Source organism: Macaca nemestrina, chromosome 4 (assembly GCF_043159975.1).
Source record: "Macaca nemestrina isolate mMacNem1 chromosome 4, mMacNem.hap1, whole genome shotgun sequence".
NCBI classification, from domain to species: Eukaryota; Metazoa; Chordata; class Mammalia; order Primates; family Cercopithecidae; genus Macaca; species Macaca nemestrina.
The window spans coordinates 31,279,793-31,307,272 of NC_092128.1; the positions used below are offsets into that span (position 1 = coordinate 31,279,793).

The 27,480-nt window shown below is 40.9% G+C and overlaps 1 protein-coding gene across 1 annotated transcript in view; it reads right to left on the reverse strand.

Moving 5' to 3' along the window:
- The window catches only part of LOC105474726 (staphylococcal nuclease and tudor domain containing 1), a 439,238-nt gene that overhangs the window by 381,719 nt on the left and 30,039 nt on the right, over positions 1–27,480 (reverse strand). The window contains exons 2-9 of the mRNA XM_011729557.3: positions 23,682–23,831; positions 15,586–15,706; positions 11,533–11,611; positions 9,126–9,286; positions 7,926–8,017; positions 7,117–7,275; positions 5,491–5,597; positions 2,789–2,879 (exon numbers count right to left, since the gene is read on the reverse strand). Of these exons, the coding sequence (XP_011727859.1) occupies positions 2,789–2,879; positions 5,491–5,597; positions 7,117–7,275; positions 7,926–8,017; positions 9,126–9,286; positions 11,533–11,611; positions 15,586–15,706; positions 23,682–23,831 (960 nt within the window). The remainder of the gene's footprint in view (positions 1–2,788; positions 2,880–5,490; positions 5,598–7,116; positions 7,276–7,925; positions 8,018–9,125; positions 9,287–11,532; positions 11,612–15,585; positions 15,707–23,681; positions 23,832–27,480) is intronic.

The following is a 27,480-nucleotide window of genomic DNA, read 5'->3' on the forward strand; positions in this document are numbered from 1 at the left end:
GTTTTATCACAAATACTCACCTCTGCCATTATGACACAAGAACAGATACAGACAATACACAAGCGAACACATATAGCTATGTTCCAACTTATTTACGATACTGACATTTAATTTCACATAATTTTCACATGCCATGATATATTTTTTATTAACACAAAATCCTTTTTTTTTTTCAATGTAAAATCCACAGATCATGCAAAAACAAGTGCTCAGCCAAATTCAGCCCATGGGCCATAGTTTGCCAACCTTGAGACAGACACTATGATCAACTTTGTTAAAAAAAAAAAAAAAAAAAAATTAAAAAACAAGGCCAAGATAGTGTTTCATGTAGTACGGGTATTTATGCTTATCTTCTTTATGTTTTTTCCTGTTTTAAAAGCAAAACTAATGCTAAAGAATTTTTAAAAGTCAGTAAGTTTTAAAAACTCTACCTATTTATCTCTACCCTCTAAGCAGACATACACCCAAATAGCCTCAATTTATGTTTCAATTTCTACAGAAGATTGGTTATTCCTCACAATCCTCAATCAGATGATTCCTAGGGACAATCTCCTCTACTTTGGCACTGTAATGAATAAAACTTCATTGTCATGATAAAAGCCTTGCTCTCTTTTAAAGAAAAAACAGATTCTAGGATCCTAGATTTTTTTTTTTTTTTTGAGACGGAGTCTCGCTCTGTCGTCCAGGCTGGAGTCCAGTGGCGCGATCTCGGCTCACTGCAAACTCCGCCTCTTGGGTTCACACCATTCTCCCGCCTCAGTCTCCCGAGTAGCTGGGACTACAGGCGCCCGCCACCACATCTGGCTAATTTTTTTGCATTTTTAGTAGAGACGGGGTTTCACTGTGTTAGCCAGGATGGCCTCGATCTCCTGACCTCATGATCCGCCAGCCTCGGCCTCCCAAAATGCTAGGATTACAGGTGTGAGCCACCGCGCCCAGCCAGATCCTAGATTTTTAAAAGTGGAAAAAATTCTCCTATAGGTAGGTCTCCCTTTTTAAATTACCAGTAAAGTCACATTTAAGATAAATGCAAAGCTCAATAATCTAAATCCTTTGAATTTTGTTCTTATGCAGTACATTAGTTAACTCCCCAACCAGCCAAGGCCCAAAACTCTTCAAAATATTCTAGGTTTTTCTACAAACTCAGTTTTAATCGAGGAAAGGCTGGTAGGAACACAATAGGGTTTTAAGATCCTCACATGCCTCATCTACATCAGTAATGTCACAGCCTCTCAAAGTGAAGATGGCAAAAAATTGAAGGCCTGCCTCCCTTTTTGGGTGAAAAATCATCCTTTCATTATGTAGCTATGTTAACACAGAACACACTACGGGAAGCATAAGCACAACTGAGTGAGTTCCAAGTAGGCAGAGCAACCCATGTCCAAGTGTCCACACAGGTACACGCCTCACACAGTCTGCATCAAGACCTGGAGGATGCCAGGATATCCCACCAGGGGCAACTCCCACCCATGCCTACCAAAAGGAATGATTATGGCTAACCTCACAGCTGCCTGGACATCACCTACAAAAAGAGGGAAAGAGGCCACTAGACCACTCTGTGACCTATTACTTTGGGCATCGTAAAAAAAGAGTGAAGAAATTTAGCCAATTCCTCAGAGGTTGCTAAAATTTTACCATTCTAAGACAGTCACAGGATTTCTCAGGCTCACAGTGCCACCTAGTGGCTTTCCATCCTAAACTCATGGTTAGTTGACAGGGAGACAGCACCTCTCAGTCCAAGAATTTGGCACTTAACCACTTTTAGCCCATAAAAACAAAACTTCTAGCATCTCTTGGCAAAAGTAAAAATAGGCTGGAAAACATTACAGCATTTTGGGAAGACACAGATAACAGATCTGCTACTCAAGTTACAAAACCATGCAACTAAGAAAAAACATTTTTACAGCACTGCTGATACCACCAAGGATAATTAGCTCCAGTTTCCTTCAAAGCAGTCTATCCCAAGACACATCAATGGAGAACTCTCTGGGAAAAACAAAACAAAACAAAAAAACCAAGAGCTCCAAAACAGAAGAGAAACTTGAGGTCATATAGCTATGGATGCGCCTTGACTTGAAACAGGGTTAACTCCTGATAAACCCATCATAAGCTGAAAATACTGTAAGTTGAAAACGCATTTATCTCTCTTCAGGCAGGGAGGCAGGGAGGCAGGAAGGCAGGAAGGAAGTGCACTTAATACAACCTACCAAACATCATAGCTTGGCCTAACCTACCTTAAACATACTTGGAACACTTACATAAGTTTACAATTGGGCAAAATAATCTAACACAAAGTCTATTTTATAATAAAGTGTTGAAGATCTCATTTGATTAATTTACTGAATACTAGACCAAAAGTGATAAACAGAATGGCTGTATGGATACTCCAAATGTGGTTCCTACTGAATATCTATTGCTTTCACACCATTGTAAAGTCAAAATATCTTAAGTCGACCCAGCATAACTCAGGGACCATCTGTACTTGGACATAGGAAATCTTAAGACAATGCTATTTGCTAAGCAGAGAAAAAAGAAGTCCTAAAATATGAGAGATATTTCAAGCTAGTTTGAAGTTAGCTAATTTACAAAGAAATTTAAATAGTCTAATGGTTTCTAAGCCCCCTACAATAAACACACACACACACACACACACACACACACACCCACACCCCTACTGGTTTGCCTTGAAATTTTCAAGAGCTTCAGCATTTCTAATTGTTCAAATCCTTGTATTATTACTCGCCTGGCAGTGTCCACTATGCATATCAAGATGCTGAGAATGACTCACCTTGGCAACAAACTGCTTGTCCTTTTGGTCCAAATTAGCAGTGGGAGCAACATAGTCTCTCCATATTCTCAGCCTGCGCTCTTTGGCAAACCTGGCAACAAAGCAAGGATGCAAGATCATTCAGACAGACTAAGTCAGCAAATGGAATCCACCACTACCATGGGAGCGCAGTTGGTGCAGCATCCTACTCTACCCTATAGACATATCCAGAAGAAAGACCTGTAAATGAGAGTAAATGAAAACACGCATGATACATATATATACTGTAAACCCACAGCTGGGAGACTATGGTCCAGGACTATGGTCCAGGCATACAATTTTTTGAGCCTAGATGGTTCGAGTCCACCTTCATTATTAACTCTGGTTTATCCAATATCTCCTGGGTGGCTACTACAAAAATTAGGCTGACAAACAGAGAGTAACTGCTCTCTTAAATGGGAAGAACCCACACATCTAAACAAACATACTTCTTAAAAAGCACAGACTTGCTCAATTTCTATCTGAATTATAGAAAGGTTACCAGCTACCAAATCCTATATATAAGAACAAAACTGTCACGACTGTGTATCTATAGAATAATTAGAAAATGAACAAAATCCTTATAAAATTCACTGACAAGAGTTTAAAAAAACAAACAAACAAAAAAAAAAAAACCTATGTAGCCAGAAATTTATCTTGAAGTATTCTGCCCAGTAGATATTTTCTGAGCCAGACTATGAATGGAATATGTGCAAAGATCAAAAAAAAAAAAAATCAATGAACAGCTGTCTTAAACCACTTACAAATAAGTGAATACATGTGCAGTGAAATACATGGATACATGTTTCTGAAAACAGTATTGCAATCTTTTGTTTTAGAGAAGCAGTAAAATGAGAAAAACAAACAGCAGGATATAGCAGTTGTAAAATGCATGAAGTAATTCAATATAGAGGATGCAATTTTACCTACAATTCAAGTAGCTCAAATATAGCATGCAAAACAGCAGACAAGTAATCACATATTATCGAAATATGATTTGCATTCTCTGGTCTAAGCCTGTTTTTTAATGATGAGCACTTCCCCCAAAAATCCATAAAATCTTCTACTGATGTCATATAACATGTAGATATTATTTTCAATGCATTCACTTTCTTCAAAGAAAGGCAAGATACTGGGCCAGGCGCAGTGGCTCACGCCTGTAATCCCAGCACTTTGGGAGGCCAAGGCGGTGGATCATGAGGTCAGGAGATCGAGACCATCCTGACCAACATGGTGAAACCCAGTCTCTACTAAAATCAAAAAAAAAAAAAAAATTAGCCGGGTGTGGTGTGCGCCTGTAGTCGCAGCTACTGGGGAGACTGAGGCAGGGGAATTGCTTGAACCAGGGAGGTGGAGGTTGCAGTGAGTGGAGATGGCGCCACTGCACTCCAGCCTGGTGACAGAGTAAGACTCTGTCTCAAAAACAAAAGGGCAAGAAATTAAAGAATGCAAAAAAAAAAATCAAATTAATTTAGAATACTAACGAACATAACAGGATTCTCTGAACCAAACAAAAGAAATTGACCATTGTAGAAAAATCAGAAGTATTTGGAACACTGTACTTGATATGGTTATTATAACTTTCTAACTTAACTGTAGAACAACATTAAAAAAATTCTAAGCAATCACTGTTTTTTTCCATCAGACAATATACATGTCAGATGGGCCATATCAAATGGCCTAGATTAATATCTACTTTTATAAAAACTTGCAAATACTTCTGCTTATAGATACTGAAGGATGAAAAAGACCTAAGAAATGGAACAAATATTACAGTTATTTATTCAGGTCATTGCACATTTCTTAGCTGTATATCTCAGTCACAAAAAAGTAGTTATCAAGACCATTATAACTTTAAGATTTCGAAACAAGTCATACAGCAAGCAAGCCTTGAGAGTGGACTATTGTCATCAGCTGTGTGTTGTCTTTGCTTAAATGTATCATAGAAGGTAGTGATTCAGACTTTCCTGAGCATCATTGCCATTCATCTACCGTTGCTACCTGCTTTATTTTCTTCCATCTACCCCATCAAATGGAGAAAGTTCACCTACATCTATATCTTGACCTTGACAGTTGAAATGGCAACTAATATTTGGAATTTCTACATGCAGTTTTCTAGAAACAAGTTATTCCTATATCTGCTTTAATGATAGGCAACAAGTCAAAAACACACCAATAACATCTCAGGGTTATATTAGCATTTATAACCGAAACATACTTTTAAATAAGTTAGGGCACAGTCCTCACAACAATATTGAATGGTCCTGGTTTAAAACCCACAGGCTCTGTCTTTCCACCATACCCCTGCTCCTGTCTATCTGTTTGAGAGCAGCTGATAAACAACTTCATCTTTCTCAAATAAGCTTCAAGTTTATTACATTTCAAATGTGTAACACCCAGAACCTAAGCAAGGGGCTTGGGAAAAAATGACCTGAAAACATTAAAAAAGCAAATCAAGTGAAGAAAAATGTCTAACTGAAGACTCTAAGTCCTTACTATCCAGCATTCAATTAGACTGAACCTGAAGACCAATATTTAAGTCACTCCTCCATAAGGAACTGCCCTACTCCTTTACTGAAGTAAAATGAACACTGACACACGGGGTGTGAGAAAATCACCAGATTTCTTTCCCTAAAGATCCTTAACAAGATCCATAGCTGGAAGGCCTCTAGGACAGACCTTACCTCTCTGCCGCCCTCAGCTTTTCTGCGCCCCGGGTGTAAACTGCAATCGACCAATCCACACAGCGTGCAAAACCTTCCTTCAGGAGGAGCTCTGTGATGTTGCCGTTCTGAAAAACAAGATACATGAGAGGCAGGTGCAGATTAGACTCTGTTGCAAAAGAATCCATTTCTCTAGACTTCTGACACAATTAACATAGTCACAATCCAGTCTGCAGTTTGTTTGTTTGTTTGTTTACAGTAGGGTAGCTTCTCTCACTAGGAAACCACTCCTAAGATGGGAGAGATGTCACTCTGAGACTCCTTTCAACAGCCTTGGCTTCGTATCCCCACAATATCCACCATAATAACTCACTTAATAGGAGTAGGATAAATGCTAGTGGCATTGAAGGGAATTGACATTTCAATAGCTCTTCTTGTGGGCAGAGGAGGATGTTAATCTTTAATAGAGATTACACCTTATTCTTCCTTCCCTTAAGACCAGCACTTCCTTCCCCTTTCATAAGAGCTGAAGAACAGGCTGAGCGGGGAATAACGGAAGCTACACTGTGCCCAGTGAATTAAAATTCACACTCTACCGTGACACAGAGCCATCTGGCAGGGCACAGCCAGACAGCACTCCAGAAGAAATAGACATGACCTTGGCACACCCTAAACCAAGCCTCTCAACCTCCCACAACTGCCATCATGGAAGAATTATCTAGCCAAAGAATAAGTAGCTTAACTCTGTATTGGACACAGGTTACAACAATGAAAATCCATTCAAATTTAGGTGTTAAAAAGAAGGCCATCTTATGTCTAAGAATAGCCCAACTATCAAAATGCACAATAGGGCAAAACATCCAATAATCGCAACTATAAGAACATAACCTATTCCCTGCTAAAAGCAGAGTTAGAAGGTGCCTGGAATACAAAAAATAATTTTTCCATACCTCAGTTTCCTCATCATTGATCTACCAATACTTTAGCTAGCTGACTTCTAGACCTCATCAACCCTATTCTACAAATTCCAGTTCTACTTCTAATGAATGTAGCAACCCCTAGGACCAAACAGTTAGATAAATATGTGATCAAGTTCCTCTTCCTCTTATGAACCCACTAACACTTGAGATTAATTTCCTAAAGGTGAGAAAATTGTCCAATTCTGTAAGACAAATGATAACTCCCTAGAAAATGCCTCAAAAATCACCAGATATTAATAATAATCTTGCCATATTTTTTTTTTTTTTTTTGGAGACAGAGTCTCGCTCTGTTACCCAGGCTGGAGTACAGAGGCATGATCTCGGCTCACTGCAACCTCCACCTCCTGGGTTCAAGCGATTCTCCTCCCTCAGCCTCCTGGGTAGCTGGAACTATAGGCACATGCCACCATGCCAGGCTAATTTTTATATTTTTAGTAGAAACAGGGTTTCACATGTTGGCCAGATGGTCTCGATCTCCTGACCTCATGATCCATCCACCTTGGCCTCCCAAAGTGCTGGGATTACAGGCGTGAGCCACCGCGCCCAGCCAACATTTTAATGGATGTTAAACACAGAGAAAAAGAAGAGAGAGAGAAGCAAACTCCTGTTCTTCAAACCCCAAATGATCCCTAGCCCATCACCACCCAGTCTGCACAGACACACTCACTGGATGAAGGATGGTACCCAGAATGTTCTGGTTGTGGCAGCTCTCCAGAATGATCTGAACATCTCTCTGAAGCAATCGCGACTCGGTGAAAAATTTGGCTTCTGCAGCAAAAGGCTCTGGAGTTTCACTGCCATCTGCTTCCCGTCGAAAAGTTGGGCACTAAAGCAAAGGCAAGGTAAGTGAGTAATGCAGCCTAAATGTGAGTGCTAGGCACTCTCACCCCACACTAAGCCTTCCAAAAAACACACATGCCATGAAGCTAAACTCAGGAAGGTCTTAAATCAGCCCTTCTAATTTAAAACACACTGGTAAAAATGGACTGGAAATATCATCATCTCAGACTTCTTGGCAAAGATAGATAATAAAACTCACATTATCGTGAGGACAATAATTTTAATTACAGTAAAAAGTGGCCTCTTACCAATAAAAGACTTGCTAGTGCTTAGCTTTTAATCTCAGATTTTTTAAAAACCACCCCCTAAAATGAATATTTTACATCAATGCTTAATGCAAGTCATATTCAGCAAACTTCATAGCCTCTCATTGCTCCATTTCTCTAAGTTTACATACTCAACAACCCTAAGCACAGTCCATTCCAGACTCAGAATACTTTAAAAAATAAATAAATAAAGTTATTTGGTCCAATTAGAACTGTCACACTACAAAGTTTAAACTAAAACAAGTATAAAGTCAATGTTAATGGCCCACATTAGGAAGAAACAGCAGATCCAAAGTCCCCAAGTAGAAGAATCCATCACTGAATATCCACAAACTCTATACCCACCACATAGCCAAGAGTATGGTCTGACCTTGATGCCTGACAGCATGACTGTAACCAGGTAGTAATCTGGGAGGAGCAGGGCCCTGACCACACTGCCATCCCGCACATGCTCGATGATAGCTGCATGACAGAATAAACAGCTTAAGTCCTTAGCAAACGTCCTAACAAGGATAACCACTGCCCAATCAAACTGCATTTAACACAGTTTCCTCTCCCCAAAATCCCTGAGAAAGCCTCCCTCTGAAAAGTAAGGATGCGCTGGCAGATCGTGAGGGTTTACATAGCAGACTCTTGCACAAAGGATTCCTGAGGAATGCAGATTAGGCCTGCTTCTCTGTCTTCTGAACCTTCTGGAACCTCGTGGCTCACACTGAAGGTTTGTTATCCATAAGCTAGGATGCTCACCTGAGTACTAGGTGCCCAACAAAAAACAATTAGTAACTTAAGATTGGTAAAAATCTTATTTTACTGAGTCTGCAGTTAGCAAGGTCTCAAAACCGGGCCAAAAACTATATAGCACATAAATACACATAACAGTCAGCCCTCTGTATCCATCGGTTCCACATCCATGGATTCAACCAACCACAGGTCAAAAATATTCAGAAAAAAGAAAAAATTCCACAGAGTTCCAAAAAGCAAAACATGAATTTGCCACACACCATTATGTTGAGTCCACACAAATGAAGTGGTGTGTAGGCACTGTAACAGTTATTGTAAGTAACCTAGCGATGATTTAAAGTATACAGAAGGATGTGAGTGGGTTATAGGCAAATACTGCACCATTTTATATAAAGGACTTGAGCATCTTTGATTCTGGTATTCCCGGGAGGAAGAGCGGGGCAGGGTCCTGGAATCAATCCCCAACGAAGGGTAACTGGATCTGTTTAGATGTATACAGAATATATGTTGCTACCTCTAAGTTTCAGGGTTGTTATTTAAACAGCCTTCTGTTTGAGACTAGAACATAATCAATGTGCAAAACACCAGCAATTTACTACCCTGCAACAGCACAGGACTAGCCTCTGCAGAAGTATCTGATGTGACCTACATGAACTGAATCCAAATTCCCTTCTGAAATACTAAGGTGCTGTTTTAACCTTAAGGATTTCCCAAGGATACTAAATAAGTACAAGAAAGGCTTACTAGATTTTACAAACCTCAAGAAGCAAAGAGTGCAAACAGAAAGAAATCACCCTGAGTTGTATCTGTCTGTTCCCGCCAGCCTCACCATTAACAGGCTTCTGGTGGTGTGAGTCCACAAAGTGCCTTGGGTTTTCAATGGTATACTTGAGGTCCCGAATAGTATGTGAACCGTTCCCCTCACTCCACATCCCTTTCTTGGCTGCCTTTGCTTGTTCTTCACATTCTGAAAGCCGGTTCTGCTCAGGACTGGGACATAAAATATAAACAAGAGTGGTTAGTGAGTTCCCAAACAGAAATATGAGGCTCTCTGACACACATTTTCTTTAACATCTTCACCCCTTGAAGACACCAAAGGTCTGTTTCAGATCCATGGCTTAACATATAACCAGAAAATCACCATGATTGCAATTTCTAGATTCCAGACTTGTCCCTTCAAACAAAAGGTTAAATAGTAAGAGCATTTAATGAGACAATCTAAAGAACACACTCTCAGTACTGCCACCATCACCAATGAGAAGAGAACAAGTTAGTGGCTCAGAGCTGCTCCAGTGGGTAGAGCTTCATTTAACCATCCCAGATTCAGGAACCGGAATCCCAGGCACAGCTCAGTAGTGCAGAGAAGCCGACTAAGAATCACTCTTTCTCTCTCTCAGTTTACAGAACAAGGCTGAGGAATGTGGAATGAACACTGCTATCACAGATAATGTTACCCCCAAACTACTTACACATTCAATAAGGCAAGCTAGACAAAAGCAGCTTGAAAATGGAAGCCTCCTCCTTCATCAGGCAAGAAACCAAACTATGTACTAGAGCAGCCAAAATATCAGTAGACAAACCAAATCAAGTTTTTTTAAAAAGGCTAGAAATGGCTCCTCTTTCTCTGTTATATCTGAGCTAAAGGCAGCATGGAACTGCATGGCTTTTGCATAATCTCAGACACCCAGTGCCATCAACAGCTGTATGCATAAACTGAATCTCTTCTCATCTTCAGCAAGAGGGATTCCTAAGCAAGGGTGACCTACCAATTTCTCAAGCCAGAAGTCTTCACCTCTCTTCCCTTCCCTACCCCAAAAGGCAACCACACTCTTAGGGATCCAAATTCACAGTCAAAATTAGATGAAGAAATGTAGTGTAAGAGATTGAACCAAACACAAAACTGGGAAAAAGTGACTTAAAGTCAAAATAATTTTGGAGGAAAAAGGACTGGTACTCCAGGGGAGATTTATTTGTTGAAATGGTCCAATACTGCTGTGAGATTTTTTTATTATTCATTCTAATTGCAAACTGAATTCCCAAAAAATACTAAAATGGTAATCAAGCCAGTAATTACCCTTAAGATACAGATTTGGCATACATCCAAAAACACCACCAAAACAAGTATCTTAATTCAACAAATTCCCACTGGCACACCCCAATTATGGAGTCCAGCAAATGTCTCCTCAGTCAGAAAGGACCATAGAAGTCTATGGTGAAAGACCTGGCCCCTATGTCTGTGAAGGCAGAAAGAATGCGAAAGGCGCATATCTGCCTTTGCTCATCCTCATCATTGGTATACCTCATGCAAATGTTTCTGTAAAGCCTTTCCTATAGCTATGACAGTCATATAAGACAGCAGGGACTTAATGATATAAAACAGCATTATTATAGCCTCCAAATTACAGATGTAGCACTTTTCAGAGACTGAAGCATTAATGAAAGCCAGCCGCAATCCATCCTACTGACAGCCAACACTAGAGAACTTGAACATGATATATGTACTATAAACCTGACATACACACAACCCCTTTCTAACAGGTTCACACTGACATTGGCTAAACAAATACATTTTACCTATTAAGCAACAACAGATACATAAACAACACCGACTTGAAAGACTTTGAAGACACACAAATTTTTCCTGACTCTCAAAACAGAACAAGGGAGGCCTTCTCAGTTTCTCCAGATTCAAAACAACAGATTTTGCTTTGTATTCTATTTATTCACCCACTTAATTTTGACTGTACTTACTCCTTGCACTGATTGTATATCTATTTGTTTACTGCTTGTCTCCCCATTAAAATGTCAGCAGAAGCTAAGTCTGTTCACACTATATTCTCAGTGCCTAGAAAACTGCCTGGCACATAGTAAGTGCTCAATAAATATTTGGGACTGGCTAGATAGACAGATAAATACTCTGGAACTGAATATCTACGGTCTAAGACTTGTTGACTCTTATGGACATGAAGAATAGAACTGCCTAATCTCAAAGGCTGTGTTTAAAAGAGTCATACACTTCAAACACCATTAATGAATGCTGAGTGACTTCCTAGCTCAGAATAATCCATACTACCTGGGTCAGAATGTCCTCGAAGCTGTGAAAGCCCCTGCAGTTAGTTACCCATGTCTGGGGGCAAGAATGAAAAAAATGCAGCAAAGCCAATTTACAGCTGACTACCCAACCTCCCTTGATGTCTCAAGTAAATCAGAGAGACTGAGGAGTAATGAATACTTACTTATTAGCTCTCATGCCTTCTCTCCGGGTGGCTAAGCCCTCTGCAACCAGTGATTCTGCAATGTTTTCCCCATTGGTATCTGAGGAGGAAAAGGGGGGATTTAAAAACAAGATTCAAACCTGCCTCCAACAGCAACAGAGCACAAATGGGACTATTTTCACACTTAGCTCCTCAAGGAGAATAATGCTGCCAGAGAAATGGACAAGGCAGCAATGTAGCATTGGGTTTTTCAGAAAACCTATTTTCCCATAATATCTAGTCTCTAGGACTATCAATCTTCTTCTATCAAAGGTCTATCAATCTTCTTCTCTGGACTTTGTTTTTAATTTTCCAGTGTATCTTTCGGGCCAAAGGCAATCTCAGGAACCATGGGAGATGGACAAGAAAGCAAGACGCACGCAGCTGGCAGCTCAAGAGAGTATAAAGTGGTGACTAGAGGAATAGAGGCCTGGAGCTGAACGCAAATCTGGCTGCCTAATAGCTTCGACAAGCTCTCCCAGCATCTTAATTTACTCATCTCTAAAGTGGGGAGAGCACTTGCCTTGATGGGTTCTTGTGAGAATTAAATAGTAATGTAATGTGTGTAAATCACCAAGCACAGTGCCAAGCGCATGGCAAGAATTAGAAAAAGTTAGTCCCTTCACCGTGTACAATCAGAGAGATGGATTCATTTAGGGCTGCCTATCACACATTATGACAGAAGGTCCAATTCCTCTCAGGGATGTCCTATTCTCTGCTTCAAGAGGACACCAAGACAAGCTACAACATTTGACAAAGACTTTCTCTTGCTCTCACAGAGATACTGAGAGAACACTGGCTAGATTTCTCATCTCTCACAAAGCAGCCATCAGACCTAGCAAGAAAAATGAAGTTAAACATAAAACCCAATCTGATTAGGTTCTACCCAGGCACTTGAAACATTAATTGTAGTTCGATGCTATTGAAAAAGCTTTCAGGCTCAGTGTTTTCTCTTAAATCTCTGCTTGTCGGCCAAAACCATAAAGGAAGACATCTATGAGGGAATAATCACATAAAAATCTTTAATATGGCAAAGAACAAGCTCCAAGATAACCTGGAACACAGCAGTCTAACTGATAGGTAATGTCAGCACAGAATAAAATTGTGTAAGATTTATATTCAGCAAACTACACATCGACTTCTGCAAGCAGTAACGGGTACATACACTGCCCCCAAGCCCAACCTAATTGCCTTGCCATTATCATGCCCAAATTTCTGCAGGGGCAAATCTTAAGGCTCTTTACCTACCAAGAAAAGTTGAACTGAGAAATTTATACAAAGAAGGTTCAGGTTCCAAGGGTGAGTGTGGATCACCTGACCCTTTCCATTGAGGTTACTGCTGAGGCCAGCCAAAGACACATTAGTAAATTTTATATTGGTTCTTCCAAGCAACAGGAATCCCAAAGAGTGAAAAGTCAAAAGGAAGGACTCAATGATTAAGGGAAAACTGAGCAGTGAAGTGCCAGGAGATCTAAGGGTGGAAAGAATGAAGCCCTGGTACAAACAAGGTGAGTGACCATAAAATGAGCCGATCGACAGCACACCCGATAAGCCAGACATTTTCTTGGCACACAGCATGCTGAAATGGCCCACTCTGAAATGCCCAATTCTAAAAAGTGAGTTCTGAATGCACCTGCAAAAAGGAGAAAAGTATCTTCCCCTGGGGTGAACCCTCAACGGAGGCAACGAAATGTGGCAGATAGGAAAGCGAAACAGGAATTTGTAGGCCAAGGATCTCATTCTTCCTTCTTACTTATCAAATTCTGAATGTGACCAAGTCACATCTGGAGACAGTATTCAGAGCAGGTGGGTGACTACATTGTCTTCAGAAGTCAGAAGACTAATCATCTCTTTTTTAGTAAGTTCTATGTTAACCACAAAGTCTCAAATTTTACCATTCTCTCCCATCATAAAAAAAAACTGGGTAGCAATAAAATAAATACACAAATGCTAATTATCTAAGTCACTATTTTCATTCATTATAATAGAATTGGCATTAAGAGTTAGTTAAAATACCTTAGTGAAAATATTAAACATTAAACCATTCCTTTATCTTTAAAATGGAAAGACATAGGTAATTCCAATCATTATTTAAGGACATATTTATTGATCACCTACTATGTACCAGTTCTCATTCTAAACACTAATGTGTTAACATACTAAATTAAATTATATCCAGTTTGTAATGTGAGTCAGTTTAAACAGCAAACTTTTAAAAAACAACTCTACAGATAACTTAAAACATCAGCTTCTCTTAAACAATTTGGCCATTTTGGTTGAAGACCAAGGGCATTAAAATGAACTCTTAGGGGTAGGGTATTAAAATGAACTCTTAGGGGTGGTCTACTTATAGAAATATCTGTGCCCACAATTATCTGTGGTCCAGTAGGGTCTCTTGTGGGGTAACAGAAGACTGACCAGCTGTTAGGTAATTGAAATTTTTTAGGTAATGAAATCCTTGAAAAATTGCATTTTGAAGATAGTACACTTCTTTTCCTCTTACATTCTTTCTAACCAGTAACCACTCAATAATTATCTTTAAGCATTTTGTTTCTTACTATATTATAATAATTATGGGTAAAAAGCAAACTTATTATTTCCCTTTTTGAAAAGAGGCCTTATGTTTCTAGAATTTCTCATTCAAACAAGAAGCAGGTAGCCGTTTTTCAGGAGGCTAAAAAGAAGTGTTTCTCTACTAGGTAGGAAATTGAACAAGATGCCTCCAAGGTCATTACCAACTCATTTTTCTAAGACCTCTATCATTAAAAACAGTCTTAGCAGAATACTGTTAGCACTGTCATTCTACTCTGTTTATTGCTAGCACTGACTATCCAACTCAAATAGATTATCCAAATCAACTCTGTTACATGAGCTATCTCAAAGGTTTTTAATCAAGAATCAAAGGAAACTTAAAAAAACTCTGCTCCACAAATAGTTCAATGAACATAACTTCATGTTCATCTGGCTGCTTTCTGGAGAACATTCCTCTTTCAATGTCCTATTTCTGTTCCAACTCCATTCCTCAATCTTATTCTATTACTGCCTAATCCAAAAAGCCCAGAACATCTAATATCCCATGAGCCATCTGGCCCAGCTAAACAATATGCACACACACAAATATCCAGAGTGAGGGGCTTTACATACACTGTCTATTTTTTTTGTTTTTTGACCAGGGTCTCACTCAGTCACTCAGGCTAGAGTGCAATGGCATGATCATGGCTCACTACAGACTCGACCTCCCTGACTCAGGTGATCCTCCCACCTCAGCCTCCTGAGTAGCTGGGACTACAGGCGTGCACCACCACGCCTGGCTAGTTTTTCACATGTTGCCCCAGGCCGGTCTCAAACTCCTGTGCTCAAGAGATCCTCCTGCCTTGCTCCCAAAGTGCTGGGATTACAGGTGTGAGCCACTGTGCCTGGCCTATACTATCTCTTTCAACTCTCCCAATAACTTACAAATGAAGAAACAAGGGCTTACAGAGGTTAAGGGTTAAGTAAGGGCACATGGCAGGAAATCAGAATTCTAACCTACATCTATGCAACTCTGACATCTGTGTTCCTTCCATTCCATAACAAAACATGTAGGCTGCAAAAAACCACAGACCCTCAACAAATCTTCCTTTCCGAAAGAGTTCCCAAGAGAAGAAGAAACGCCACAAGATAGATAGAAGAAATAGAAGATGCAAAAGGAAATCTATACGAATTCAATTAGCATTCTGACCTAGAAGCACAGAGCCATTAAGTTCCATGAGCTAATGGCCTTAACACGGGGAAGAATGCAACTCCATACTACATGCACCTAAACCAAGCCAAGAAAGCAGGAAAAGGGGTACACAAGGAACAGGAACACTGGGGGTGTGCCTCTGTACCTATATATTCCATGTGCTCAGGGCCTAAAGCATTTCCATTTACGCCTTCAGCCAACTGTCCTACAGCTTCCTCCACCAGAACCCACATTGGCCTTCCACCACAAGAAAACTGATCTTTAAAGGAACTTTAGACTTGAGAGAAACGAGTCCTTTCCCTGCAGCTCACCTTTTCCAAGGTAGATCATGCCATATTCTCGCCCCTGGGGAGTCTTGTTTTCTATCGTGAAACAGACTTCCTTCCCAATCAGCTTCTTTCGAAGGAACTCTCGAGCTGGAAAAGCCCAGGGCTGAAAGACAAAACAAATATGTCACACGAGAACTGCCTAGTTTCAGATGCCAATCAGCATTCAAGCAACTTCATTCTTTGAGTAAATGTCTGAGTACCTACCATGGTCCAGGCCCTGCGCTGGACCTTGAGAATATAAAAATGAAATGCACACAATGCAGATGGCACACTTAGGGGGCTCATAAAAAAGGAGGGTCCAGCAGTTGGTTTAACTAGCACAGGCACTAAAAACAGGCCTCAGAGTTTTCCAGACACTGGCAGCAGGACTTTTTCCCTATCACTGTCTGTTCAGAGTTATAGCTTACTTTGTGAATAACATTTGCCAATGCTTTTATAGCACATACCATGTGCCAGCCACTGCTCTAAATGCCGTATATATATCAACCCACTCCTTCAAATGGGAAGTCCAGGCTCCAGGAACCCACCTAGGCAGAGGGAAGTCATAAATAACAACTACCACCTCCATTTCTCCGCCTCTTTCCAGTTTCTAAAACACTTTCATTGCCTATTAAACTAGCCTGAAACCAGTTAAAGCCATGTTGGAGGAGGGACATGATTCGAGTGCTCTTATTTCAGAGTGAATACCCTGCTCAAGTAAGAGCCTTATTTAAGTCATCTCCACCTTCCTCTTCAAAGATCAGCAATAGTAAGAAGATATCCCCCCAAATGTCTCTTCTACTTCTGCTCTAGTCTGAAGCCTTTACAGGTCCCAACATCCTTGGGAGGACACCAGTACCAGCCCCTGACAAAGAATCACCTTGATAATGGTGATTCCTTCCTCTCACTGTTCCATGCACAGACACGAGGACTGAGCCACACATCTACAGAGTGGAAGCAGAGTCTCCATGTCATCTCAAGATAATACACAAAGGGGTGGTTTTGCCCCTCCCCATCCTATCACTCCTGGGATGGTTCAGACAAACAGAGATTCTCCTCTGAAGCTATTGGCACAGTGGCCACTGGCACTTGAATTTATAGTCTGGACCTGGTTTAATGTCCCAAGTTCACTTAGAACCGAAATGGGGAGGGATGGGGTAGGTGTTCAAGGAGCATATGATCGGTAGGAGCTCACATGCTGAAAAAAAATGCAAAATATAAAAGGGAAAAGTGATACACAATAGCATACATTGTCTATTATAATCTCTTCAAACCACAGAACTCATGCTACACACAGTAAAGGCAAAACAGTAAACTGGTGGCCCGAAAGCAAACCTCTGCTAACCTCTTTGGTCCATGCTAATTATTCCATGAACTCACCCAACAAGCTTTTCTAGAAGAAAAATATCCGTATGACTTCTAAGAAACCAGAAACCAATCAAAAGGTGGCAGGTCCACCAACCTGTTGGGCTGGTATTTATAAAAACAGTACTGTTACATAACATAAATCATGAGGTTCTAGAGAACTGATCCTGAGTAAGGGTTCTCAAAGACGCCAAAATGAACGGATACTCGCTCACATCATGCCCTCTCTTCAAAGCACCAGCCAACAAAGGAGCAATTCGCTCAATGACAGTATCGAGTTCACCTTGATTTTATGTCTCATTTCTAACCCCCGCCCCAATCTCCAAAAATAAAATCAGATACCAGTCACCAAAGTGTCTGACTGACAAATGATCCCAATTATCAACCACATCACAGAAACAGCATTGAACCAATGAACAAAGCCTTCCACATTTTTATTACCTTAGGGATCAACTTACTCTAAAAACACACCAAGCTATAGATAAGTTTAAGATGTAGTCCTGAGTACTGTATTAATATTGAAAATCCAGTAACATACAGCTTTCCTAAATACTTGCAAAAGCTCTGACAAGACCAGTGGTCCTAAAGGAGGCCAAGACTTTGGTGAAAACTCACTTACAAAGGGTCAGTTCACAGGAAAATATCTAACCCCTGCAGGGAAACCTCCAACTTCTACCAACCGGGCAGAACTTTTCTAAAAAACTTTTAAGGCTCGCTGAAGAAACATCTTCCCCTTAGGACCTCATGTTTTCCAGCTGGCTAGTTACTGGTCAATAAGAGAAAACCACACTGGAGGTCTTGCAAAGGACATATGCCTAACCGTGTAAGAAAAAATAACCTAGTTTCTGCAATCTTCCTTTCCTAAATAAGCCTTCTCAAGTTGTGTTCCGTCCAGAGTTGGGCAAATTCAATAACTGGACAAGATATTAGATAAGAAGAGAGGCAATCAAGAGACTCCAAGAGCTATGCAGGAGAGCAACTGACCACATCACTCCTCCCGAGGGCAAGAGAGTGCTCTGGGACAGAGCCCTTGTGGAAGTGAGGCCAGTGTTATCCATGTGTCCACACAAAGGACAGCCAGGCAGAGTGCTATCTGATGGAGAAGTCTATCCTAACAGAAGCTTGCAGAACAACTCTAAAAGTCAGGTATAAGGAAATTTGCTCAAAGCATTTATTCGAATAAGGGCCAGAATGGTCTAACAGGAAGAATAACTGTGGTCTATTCAAATGATGCCCCAGAGTCCTATCTAAGAAGCAAGTGGCTTTTAAGTAGTTGAGACTCAAAATTACTCTTTCCTTTAGAATGTCCAACTGCAGGCAATCTGGCAGCCTGTTCAGCACTTCCAGACCCAAGCAAGGTTGTCATGTCTACCACAATGAAACTGAGCTTTTAATTCTAATCTTCTCTTTGACCAGACAGACTCTTAAAACTACCAGGACAAGATGAAACCCCACAATGTAAAACCTTAACTAGTTACTATGTACATGGCCCAACACTCAATACTTTTTGTCCCTCTTTCTCTTCCAACCATCCCACTGTACCATCTGGATATGTAACTTACAATCCTGCTCTGCCGCCTTTCCCCAGCTACCCTAGTCCTCAACAGCTCCAATGAATGCAGGATTGTGACATTTCTTTTTTTTTTTAATAGCAGCAAAATATGGCCGGGCCTATAATCCCAGCACTTTGGGAGGCCAAGACAGGCAGGTCACCTGAGGTCAGGTGTTCGAGACCAGCCTGGCCAACATGGTGAAACCCCGTCTCTACTAAAAATACAAAAAAAAAAAAAAAAAAATTAGCCAGGCATGTTGGCACACACCTGTAATCCCATCTACTTGGGAAGCTGAGACAGGAGAATCGCTTGAACCTGGGAGGCGGAGGTTGCAGTGAGCCAAGATTGCACCACTGCACTCCAGCATGGGAGACAAAGCGAGACTCCATCTCAAAAACAAACAAAAATAGCAAATTTTTTTTTTTTACCTTTTTAAATTTTGTTTTATTTATTTATTTATTTATTCATTTTTGAGACGAGTCTCACTCTGTCGCCAGGCTGGAGTGCAGTGGTGTAATATCGGCTCACTGCAACCTCTGCCTCCTGGATTCAAGCGATTCTCCTGCCTCAGCCTCCCGAGTAGCTGGGATTCTATGCACAGGCCACCACGCCCAGCTAATTTTTTTTGTATTTTTAGTAGGGACAAGGTTTCACCATGTTGGCCAGGCTGGTCTCAAACTCCTGACTTCGTGATCCGCCCACCTCAGCCTCCCAAAGTGCTGGCATTACAGGCATGAGCCACTGCGCCCAGACACTTTTATTATTTTTTAAAGATAGTATTTCTTTTTTTTTTTATTTCAATAGGTTTTGTGGAATAGGTGGTGTTTAGTTAAATGAGTAAGTTCTTTAGAGGTTGTGACATTCATTTCTATATTTCTCATGAAACCATAAACAACTTTACCCACAGCAGGAGCTCAATAAATCTGTGGGAAATAAATATATAATTCCCATGGTGCCCATCAATGCAGTATCTAGGCTGCCTGGAGTAGCTAGGCAACACTGGGGATTAGCTTGGAACAGGGAAGGGATGGCTGGGGGCATACAGTGGAGCTGCTTTCATTGCCACAGGACTTAGGAGACAGCTGAGTTTCTTTGAATGATGATTTCATGACAGAAGGCAAAGAATAATCACGTGAACATATTTGGGATAGTGATACAAAGGGATGCAAATGAGCAATAAGATCCTTGATTATTCCTGAATGTGAAAAAGCGAAACATGCTCCAAAGAAATAGAAAGCCAGAGAGAAAGGGTAGTGCCACACTGCACAATCTTTCAACGCCCAAAAAGGAGATGCTCAGGTTCTTTTCCTCATTATTCACTTAAATGCTTATTCAGTGCTTACCTGTATTGTATCAGGTACCGACTAGGCACAAAGACACAGAGATGAGAGAAAGGTTCTCTTCTTTGGAGAGCTTGCAATCCAGTAGAGAAAGATACATAAACTTGTAAACATGCAATGAAATGTTGTGAATGCTTTGACAGCACAAAGATGGGATGATGAAAGGAAATGTCAGGTGTGATTTCTTAAGTGGCTGAATCTTAAAAGACAGCAGGTGCTCATCAGCCACAGAGGTGGCGAAGGAACTACTGATGGAGGAGCAGCATGAGCTGAGGGCAGAAGGCAGGACTCCAGCCTGGAAGAAGACCTAAGTTCTTCAGCATGGTGGGGGCTTGGCATCCCAGAGGGGTTTCAGTAAGAGAAGTCTAAAAGTCAAATCACAAATGGGCTTGTAACCCAGGTTAAGGCATTTAGATTTGTCAGAAAGGTAATGAGGAATCACTAAAGTATCTTGGAATATGAGGAACCACTGAAGAGTCTGGAAAAAAATAAAATTATGTTTCAAAAAAATCTGAGAGCATATGGAGAAAGGATTAGAGGGAAGGAGAATGAGGGCAAAGAGACTATTATTTCAACATCCAAACAACATCTTTGTTCATCATCAGAGATGAACAAAGAATAGCAGTATTAATCAAATGTCAAGGATGGATGAGAGAGGTTTTAAGGAGGCACAATCTCTAGGCCTTGTTAAAGGCCTAGATGTCAGCGTTGGGGTGGGGGGTGAGGGAGTCAAAATGAGAGCAGTGAAATCAGGTTTTTCAATCAGTTGGCATTACTGGTAACTCATGTCGATGCAGCTTTGAGGGCACAGGAGGAGGAAAACCAAATCACTGCAGGTTGAGGAGACACTGAATTATTAGGAAGGAGAAATGATGACTATGGGCTAGGAAAAGATGAAATCTGCAGCTATCAAATATTTCATCTCACAGGGATCTTTGAAGAGTTACCAGGAGAAACAGTGAGACTGAGTTACTCTGGGACAGGCAAAAAGCACTAGACTGTATAAATATATGGAACTATAACAGAATGCTAGGATCAGATTACAAAGTATCCTTTCACCTAGGATAGTTCTGATAAGATTCCACTGTCCTGTTAACATGGGATACAGTTATGATATTTTAGAACAAGTTCCAACTGGCCTTGTGTTTCTCTGCCCAAGATTCTCATCCACAAAACAGGAAATTAAAATCCAACCCTTCTTTCTTAGAGGCTACACTACTTCTTCCTTCTGGGCAAATGGACTTGGTCAGCTCCAAGAAGGGTCAACACTCTTCACTTGGAAGCAATCAAGCTGTTACACAATAGGAAAATAAACTATTCGAAACGTTAGTTCACCCATTTGTTAATGCCCAAAATGCGAAAAATGCTGAAACACATTTAATCTTCAGTGGTTGATCTAATAGTATTAGGAGTATCTGTAGTAAGAGAAATTAGCAAGGAGCAGTAGTGATTACCACACTAACACTTATTAAGTATTTTATAAGCATGCACTAAGCACTTCATGTTATCTTGTTTAATCCTCATTAAACAACCCTGAGGTATACACTAATATTCTCAATATTTGCGGTCCCTGATGGAGGACCAATGAAAAAGAACTGATTTTAATCTACTTAAATTTATTTTAATCTATTTAGTCTAATTCCTATTGGTAGCAGAATTATGGGGGTTTTTCTCTATCTCTATTATCTATACCATTGCTTCACTAACTTCTTAATTAAAACAAAATGCCCTTTATTATAATTTTAAAAACTGAATGCTTTCCTTAAATGTTAACAAAAGATCCACATGAACTCTTGCTTTTTCTTCTTTACCTCCCTGGCAGGGAATAGCACACAAAAGCTGGGGTACCAACCTGCCCAACATCATCAAGTTGGGGCAAAGGACAAATAATTGGAATCCAGAAATTTTGCTCCTTTTTTTTAATTTTTTTTGAGACAGGGTCTTACACTATCACCCAGGCTGCAGTGCAGTGGCACAACCATGATGCATTGCAGACTTGAACTCCCAGGTTCAAGTGATCCTTCCACCTCCGCCTCCCAATTAGCTGAGACTACAGATGTGCACCACCATGCCCGGCTAATGTTTTTTTTTTTTTTTTTTTGAGATGGGGTCTTGCTATGTTGTCAGTTGTCAGGACTGGTCTTGAACTCCTGGGCTCAAGCAATCCTCCCCAGTCAGCCTCCCAAAGTGCTTGGCTTACAGGTATGAGCCACCACGGCCAGCCCAGAAATTTCATTTCTGATAGCCAAAGCATTGCTAAAGGATAGCAAAGCACCAATGTTTCAAAGTATAGAAGCCAAAAAGACTAAACAATGCCAAATTGGTACGCATAGCAGCTGCTGAAGAGCAGAAACTTAAGGGGTCAAAGGCAGACCACAAAGAAGGCAAGGGGGCCGGGCATTAGAGGCCGAGGGGTGTGGGGGAAGGATGGAGGAGATGATGGGACACAGGCACAGAAGGTTCTCAAATCACCATAAAACAATGGCTCTTAACTACTTTTGAGCCACAAGTTCCCTTAAACTGATTTTAAAAACTCCCTCTCTAAAACAATTCATGTTTACACAAAATTTTGCATTTCATGGAATTAGTATATGCCTTCAGAGGTGCACGGATCCCAGATTAAGAATCTGTAACAGGCCAGGCGCAGTGGCTCACGCCTGTAATCCTAGTACTTTAGGGCAAGGCAGAAGGATTGCTTGAATTCAGGAACTCAAGGCTGGGCAAACTAGTGAGACCTCGTTTCTACTAAAGAAAAATAAAAATAAAAATTAGCCAGGTATGATAGCACACGCCTGGAGTCCCAGCTACTCCCAGGAGGCTGAGGTGGGAGGATCACTTGAGCCTGGAAGGTTAAGACTATGGTGACCACTGCACTCCAGCCTAGGCAAAAGAGACTTTGTCATGAAACAAAACAAAACAAATCAGTAATAAAGAATGGGCAGCCATAAAAAGACTGAAATCACGTCCTTTGCAACAACATGGATGGAGCTAGAGGCCAGTATCCTAAGTGAACTAACTCAGAAGCAGACAATCAAATATCACATGTTCTCACTTTTATAAGTGGGAACTAAACAATGGGTATACATGTACATAAAGATAGAAATAATAGACACTGAGGACTCCAAAAGGGAAGGAGTGAGGGGGGTGAGAATTAAAAGAGTATCTGTTGGATACAATGTTCAATATTTTGGTGATGGATACACTAGAAGCCCAATCCCAAACATTACACAATATACCCAGGTAACAAACATGCAAATGTACCCTCTGAACCTTAAAGAAAAAGAATCTTTAATAAAATAATAAAATATGGGCCTAGCATTTATAGCATGTTACCATTTATGAAAATGAAAGCGTCTGATCATATAGGTTTTAACTATCTCTGGAAGGAGACACAAGACCCTACTAACATCAGCTGTCTCAGGGGAAGTACTCGATTTTTCACTATATATCCTTCTGCATTTTGAACAACGTAAATGAATGAAGAATTCAAAAATAAATTAATAAAAGTGCTCTGCCGTAACCAATGGTGATTTCAAATGCCTGAGGCTACCCAGGAAATGTTCCTAACCTACTCCAAGAAAAGTAGTAATGAAAACACGACAAATCTAAGTCTGTGGCAAAAGGTACAAGAAAAAGCTCTAAGACTTCGACTGTCACTAAAGGTAGTAAACATATAAACAACAGATACAAGTTGCTTGTGGGCACATCCAGAATCAGCAGTTCTATGATAAAAATATACTCAAAATACAAAGAAAGAGTACATCAAAATGGCATCAGCCACAGAAGACAGTGGGCTGTTACCTAAGTCCACAGGCTCACAATGGCCTCAGGAAACACCTACCTCATCAGGGGTATCCTTTGCATCAGGTTGTGTGGCGGCCGCCCGGCGGGCAAGATTTCCAGCACGGATGTTGCTAAGGTTGATCTGCCGCTCAGGAGGAGGCCCACCACGCGGCTGACCTCGGACAATGATGGCGCATCCTGAGAGGACCTAAGGAGGGGGAAGAAAGAAAATGAATGGTCCAGAGGCCATATCACCATAATGCAGGTTGTGTACCACCGTATCCCCAACATTTCAAATAGCACTTGCACTTCAAAGGCATGCAAAGTCATCTGCTGAATGACTAAATAAACAGAATTGTTTTTAGTTTTATAAGAGAAATACCTACATAACACCTTGGGCCAAATTCTGAAATAATCGACCCAGAAATCCAACAATAGAAAAGTCATAGAATAAACAGACCAGGGTAAAAAGGCATGTGAGACATGCAGATTAATGACCTCTATAATTTCATCCTAGCAAGTACCACCCCTTGCATTCTTCCCAATTATTAATGAATTAATATCTCCATCAACACTTTCCATTCTCAGATTGAAGCAAACAATGAAAGGCTTAAGAAAAGGGGAAGCTGGGGCCACACACAGTGGCTTACACCTGTAATCCCAGCACTGTGGGAGACCAAGGTGGGCAGATCACCCAAGGTCGGGAGTTCGAGACCAGCCTGACCAACATGGATAAACCCCATATCTACTAAAACTACCAAATCAGCTGGGAGTGGTGGCGCATGCCTGTAGTTCCAGCTACTTAGGAGGCTGAGGCAGGAGAATCACTTGAACCTGGGAGGCGGAGGTTGCGGTGAGCCAAGATCGCACCATTGCACTCCAGTCTGGGCAACAAAAGCAAAACTGTCTCAAACAAAAAAAGAAAAATAAGAGAAGCTGAAGGAAGTCCCTACACACCCTTGGGAGGAACTGAGCATGCCCAAGGCTAAGGTGGATGTAATACCTAGAGTTTCTCTTGTGGACAGTACAAGAGAGAAATACAGAAGTAATCTAGAAAACCCATGCCCTACATGATTAAAACATAAGAATCTAATAAGCACCTTAAGGCTCCCAAGTGCAGTCAGTGGCTCCTATTATCGCTCTAATCAAAGATGTCACGCATAGAACCCACTTGCAACTGTGAAAAGAGCTCTGAAACTCACCGGCATTAACCTTAAAATATTTGCAGGGGAGAAGAAGAAAGGATTTCAAGTGAAAGAAGGGAAGAAGAGCCATAAAGGAAAAATGACCCAAGTGATTCAAATTGTCTTTGCGAAGAGACTCATAATACAACAAACAGGTGGGGGCTCATGCCTTGGCTTCACTAGATCTGAAAGACTCTCAATTCCACGCTTCATAACAAATAGCTTCTGAAAGGTTAGTAGTGAGAAGGTTGGAGGGTTCTGTCAACACAGAACACTGTTCAGATAAGACCATGGAGTTCTCAGTAAAGGAATAATCCTTGTGAGGAAGTTGAATCAAAGGAAGAGAAAAAGGAGAAAGGAAGGAAGCTGCCCCTTTCACTTAGAGTGCATTGCTCCCCACCTCTCCACCTTAACTAATGCTTTCAAGTGTTAAATATTGATATAAATACACAAATGAATTTAAACCCACATGTACAAATTAAAAAATAAGAAAAGTAAACATCTGAGCAACCACCACCCAAGTTAAGAACTGAAATATTGCACATTGCCAGAACTTTGGATTCCATGTGCACCTCTCTACCTTCAGCCCCTTCTCCCGAACCCCACCATTACCCTAACCAAGGATTTTGTACGAATATATCACAATTCATTTATCCATACTACCTTTTTATGGAAATTCTATCAAACAATATTGTACATTCCAATATATAATATTTAATTGTACATTAAATTAGTATTCTGATAATGTCTCAGTATCCCCAACACCTTAAGTACACAGACCTTGGCCTAAGTCATTTTAATCCCTGGTTATATACCATGGCACACACATACAAAAAGACTACTTCCTAATCCTGTTATTAGCAATTAAACCCTAAAACTTGTAGCCACATAACCGTGCTAACACCCTATCCTGAGAATTCATGTCCTAGGCATCATCCCAGGGAACTGACATTCCAAAAGATAAGCTCTCAAACCAAACAAAGCCAGGAAGGAACAGGTATACTACAGTAGAGGCTGCTTGAAGTTCCTGAATAAGAAGGGCCAAAGAAGAAAAGGAGAGCTTGGATCTGACTCATTTATATTCAATTCTTTCTCACAAGCGGCAGAAACAAAACACACAGCAAGAAGAGCATAGTGTAGAATACCTGCACTTGAAATCATTCGGGCACGAATTCCAAATAAGGCTGAGGACAGCCAAGCTACACACAGCACACAAACCAGAACATCTGTCTCTAGTGCTTGCTGCTCAATTTTGGTCAAGTTTTCACACACACACACACACACACAAAAGTAATAACGCATTCCCAGGAGACCTCTTGGTAAAGCCCAGTCGTAAAAGCTAAGGCCTATTTACAAGAAAACTCATCCTCTCTGACGAAGGTCAACTCTGATAAGCAAGCATTGACCTAGCCTAGGAAACCATCTTTGTTTCTCAAGCCTGACAAATGCAACTGAGAAGCTCAAGTACAGAGGGACTGATGAGAAGAGCCCCTCATCTCTAAATATCAGAAAGGTATTACCTCTCTAATGCCTCTGCCTAGTAAACCGGATCCCTGGGGACAATGGGTCTACAACTATTACCCTGGCCCCATTAAGGGCTTTGACAAACAACCTGTACACAGTAATTGTGCAAAACTCCTTTGTATGCCCTCTCCTCTCCCTGAATGCTAAAGGCTGCTGTCAGAACTTCCTTGCATTGTTGCGCCAAAAATGCCATTCAGACAACAGTTAACGCTTGAATCAATGTTACAGAGATGATTTTTACTCTATAGGCTCTCTACACCTTTTACACCATTGAATATATGAATTCAAGCAGCAGTCACCAATTCAACTTCCTAAGCAAAAGAAATAGATTCACTGCGGCAGGTACTGCTATTCCTACTCCTCTAGGAGGAGAGGACTGGTATGTGTGCACCCTTCCTCTGAAACTCTCTTCCCCTCATTTGGCTATTGCCTTGGTGCAGACGTAAGAAGAGACTCACTGGACACCATTATGGAAGTAAGAGAACTATTTCTACTAGGGAAGAACTAGTTTCCCTCCTACTACTCACAGAAACTGAAATCATTCAAAACACACTACAGGCCGGGTACAATGGCTCAAGACTGTAATCTCAGCACTTTGGGAGGCCAAGGCGAGAGGGCTGCTTGAACTTAGAAGTTCAAAACCAGCCTGGCCAACACAGCAAGACCTCATCTCTACTAAAAATCAAGAAAATTAGCCAGGTGTGGTGGTGCACGTCAGTAGTGCCAGCTACTTGGGAGGCTGAGGTAGGAGAATTGCTTGAGACTGGGAGGTCAAGGTTGCAGTGAGCCATGGTTGTGCCACTGCACTCCAGCCTGGGTGACAGAGCAAGACTCTGTCTCAAAAAACAAACAAACAAACAAACAAAAACACACTACACCTCCTTTTTGCTATTTCCATTTCATCTGCCAACCACTGTTAAACTCTCTCACCTGTCTCACTCGCCAACAGTCTTTATTCAAGTTCTCCCTCAATGAAAACATTGTAATGGCCTTCTTGTAGCTAACAGTCTCCACCAAATAAAACCAAGGAGAAATACCTTCTGGGGGAAAAATACTTTAAATGTCCAGGTAAAATATGAAAAAGGCCAAGGGTCTATATGCTTGACAATTTACATCTCATATGGACACAAAACAAGCCATTTTTCTTCT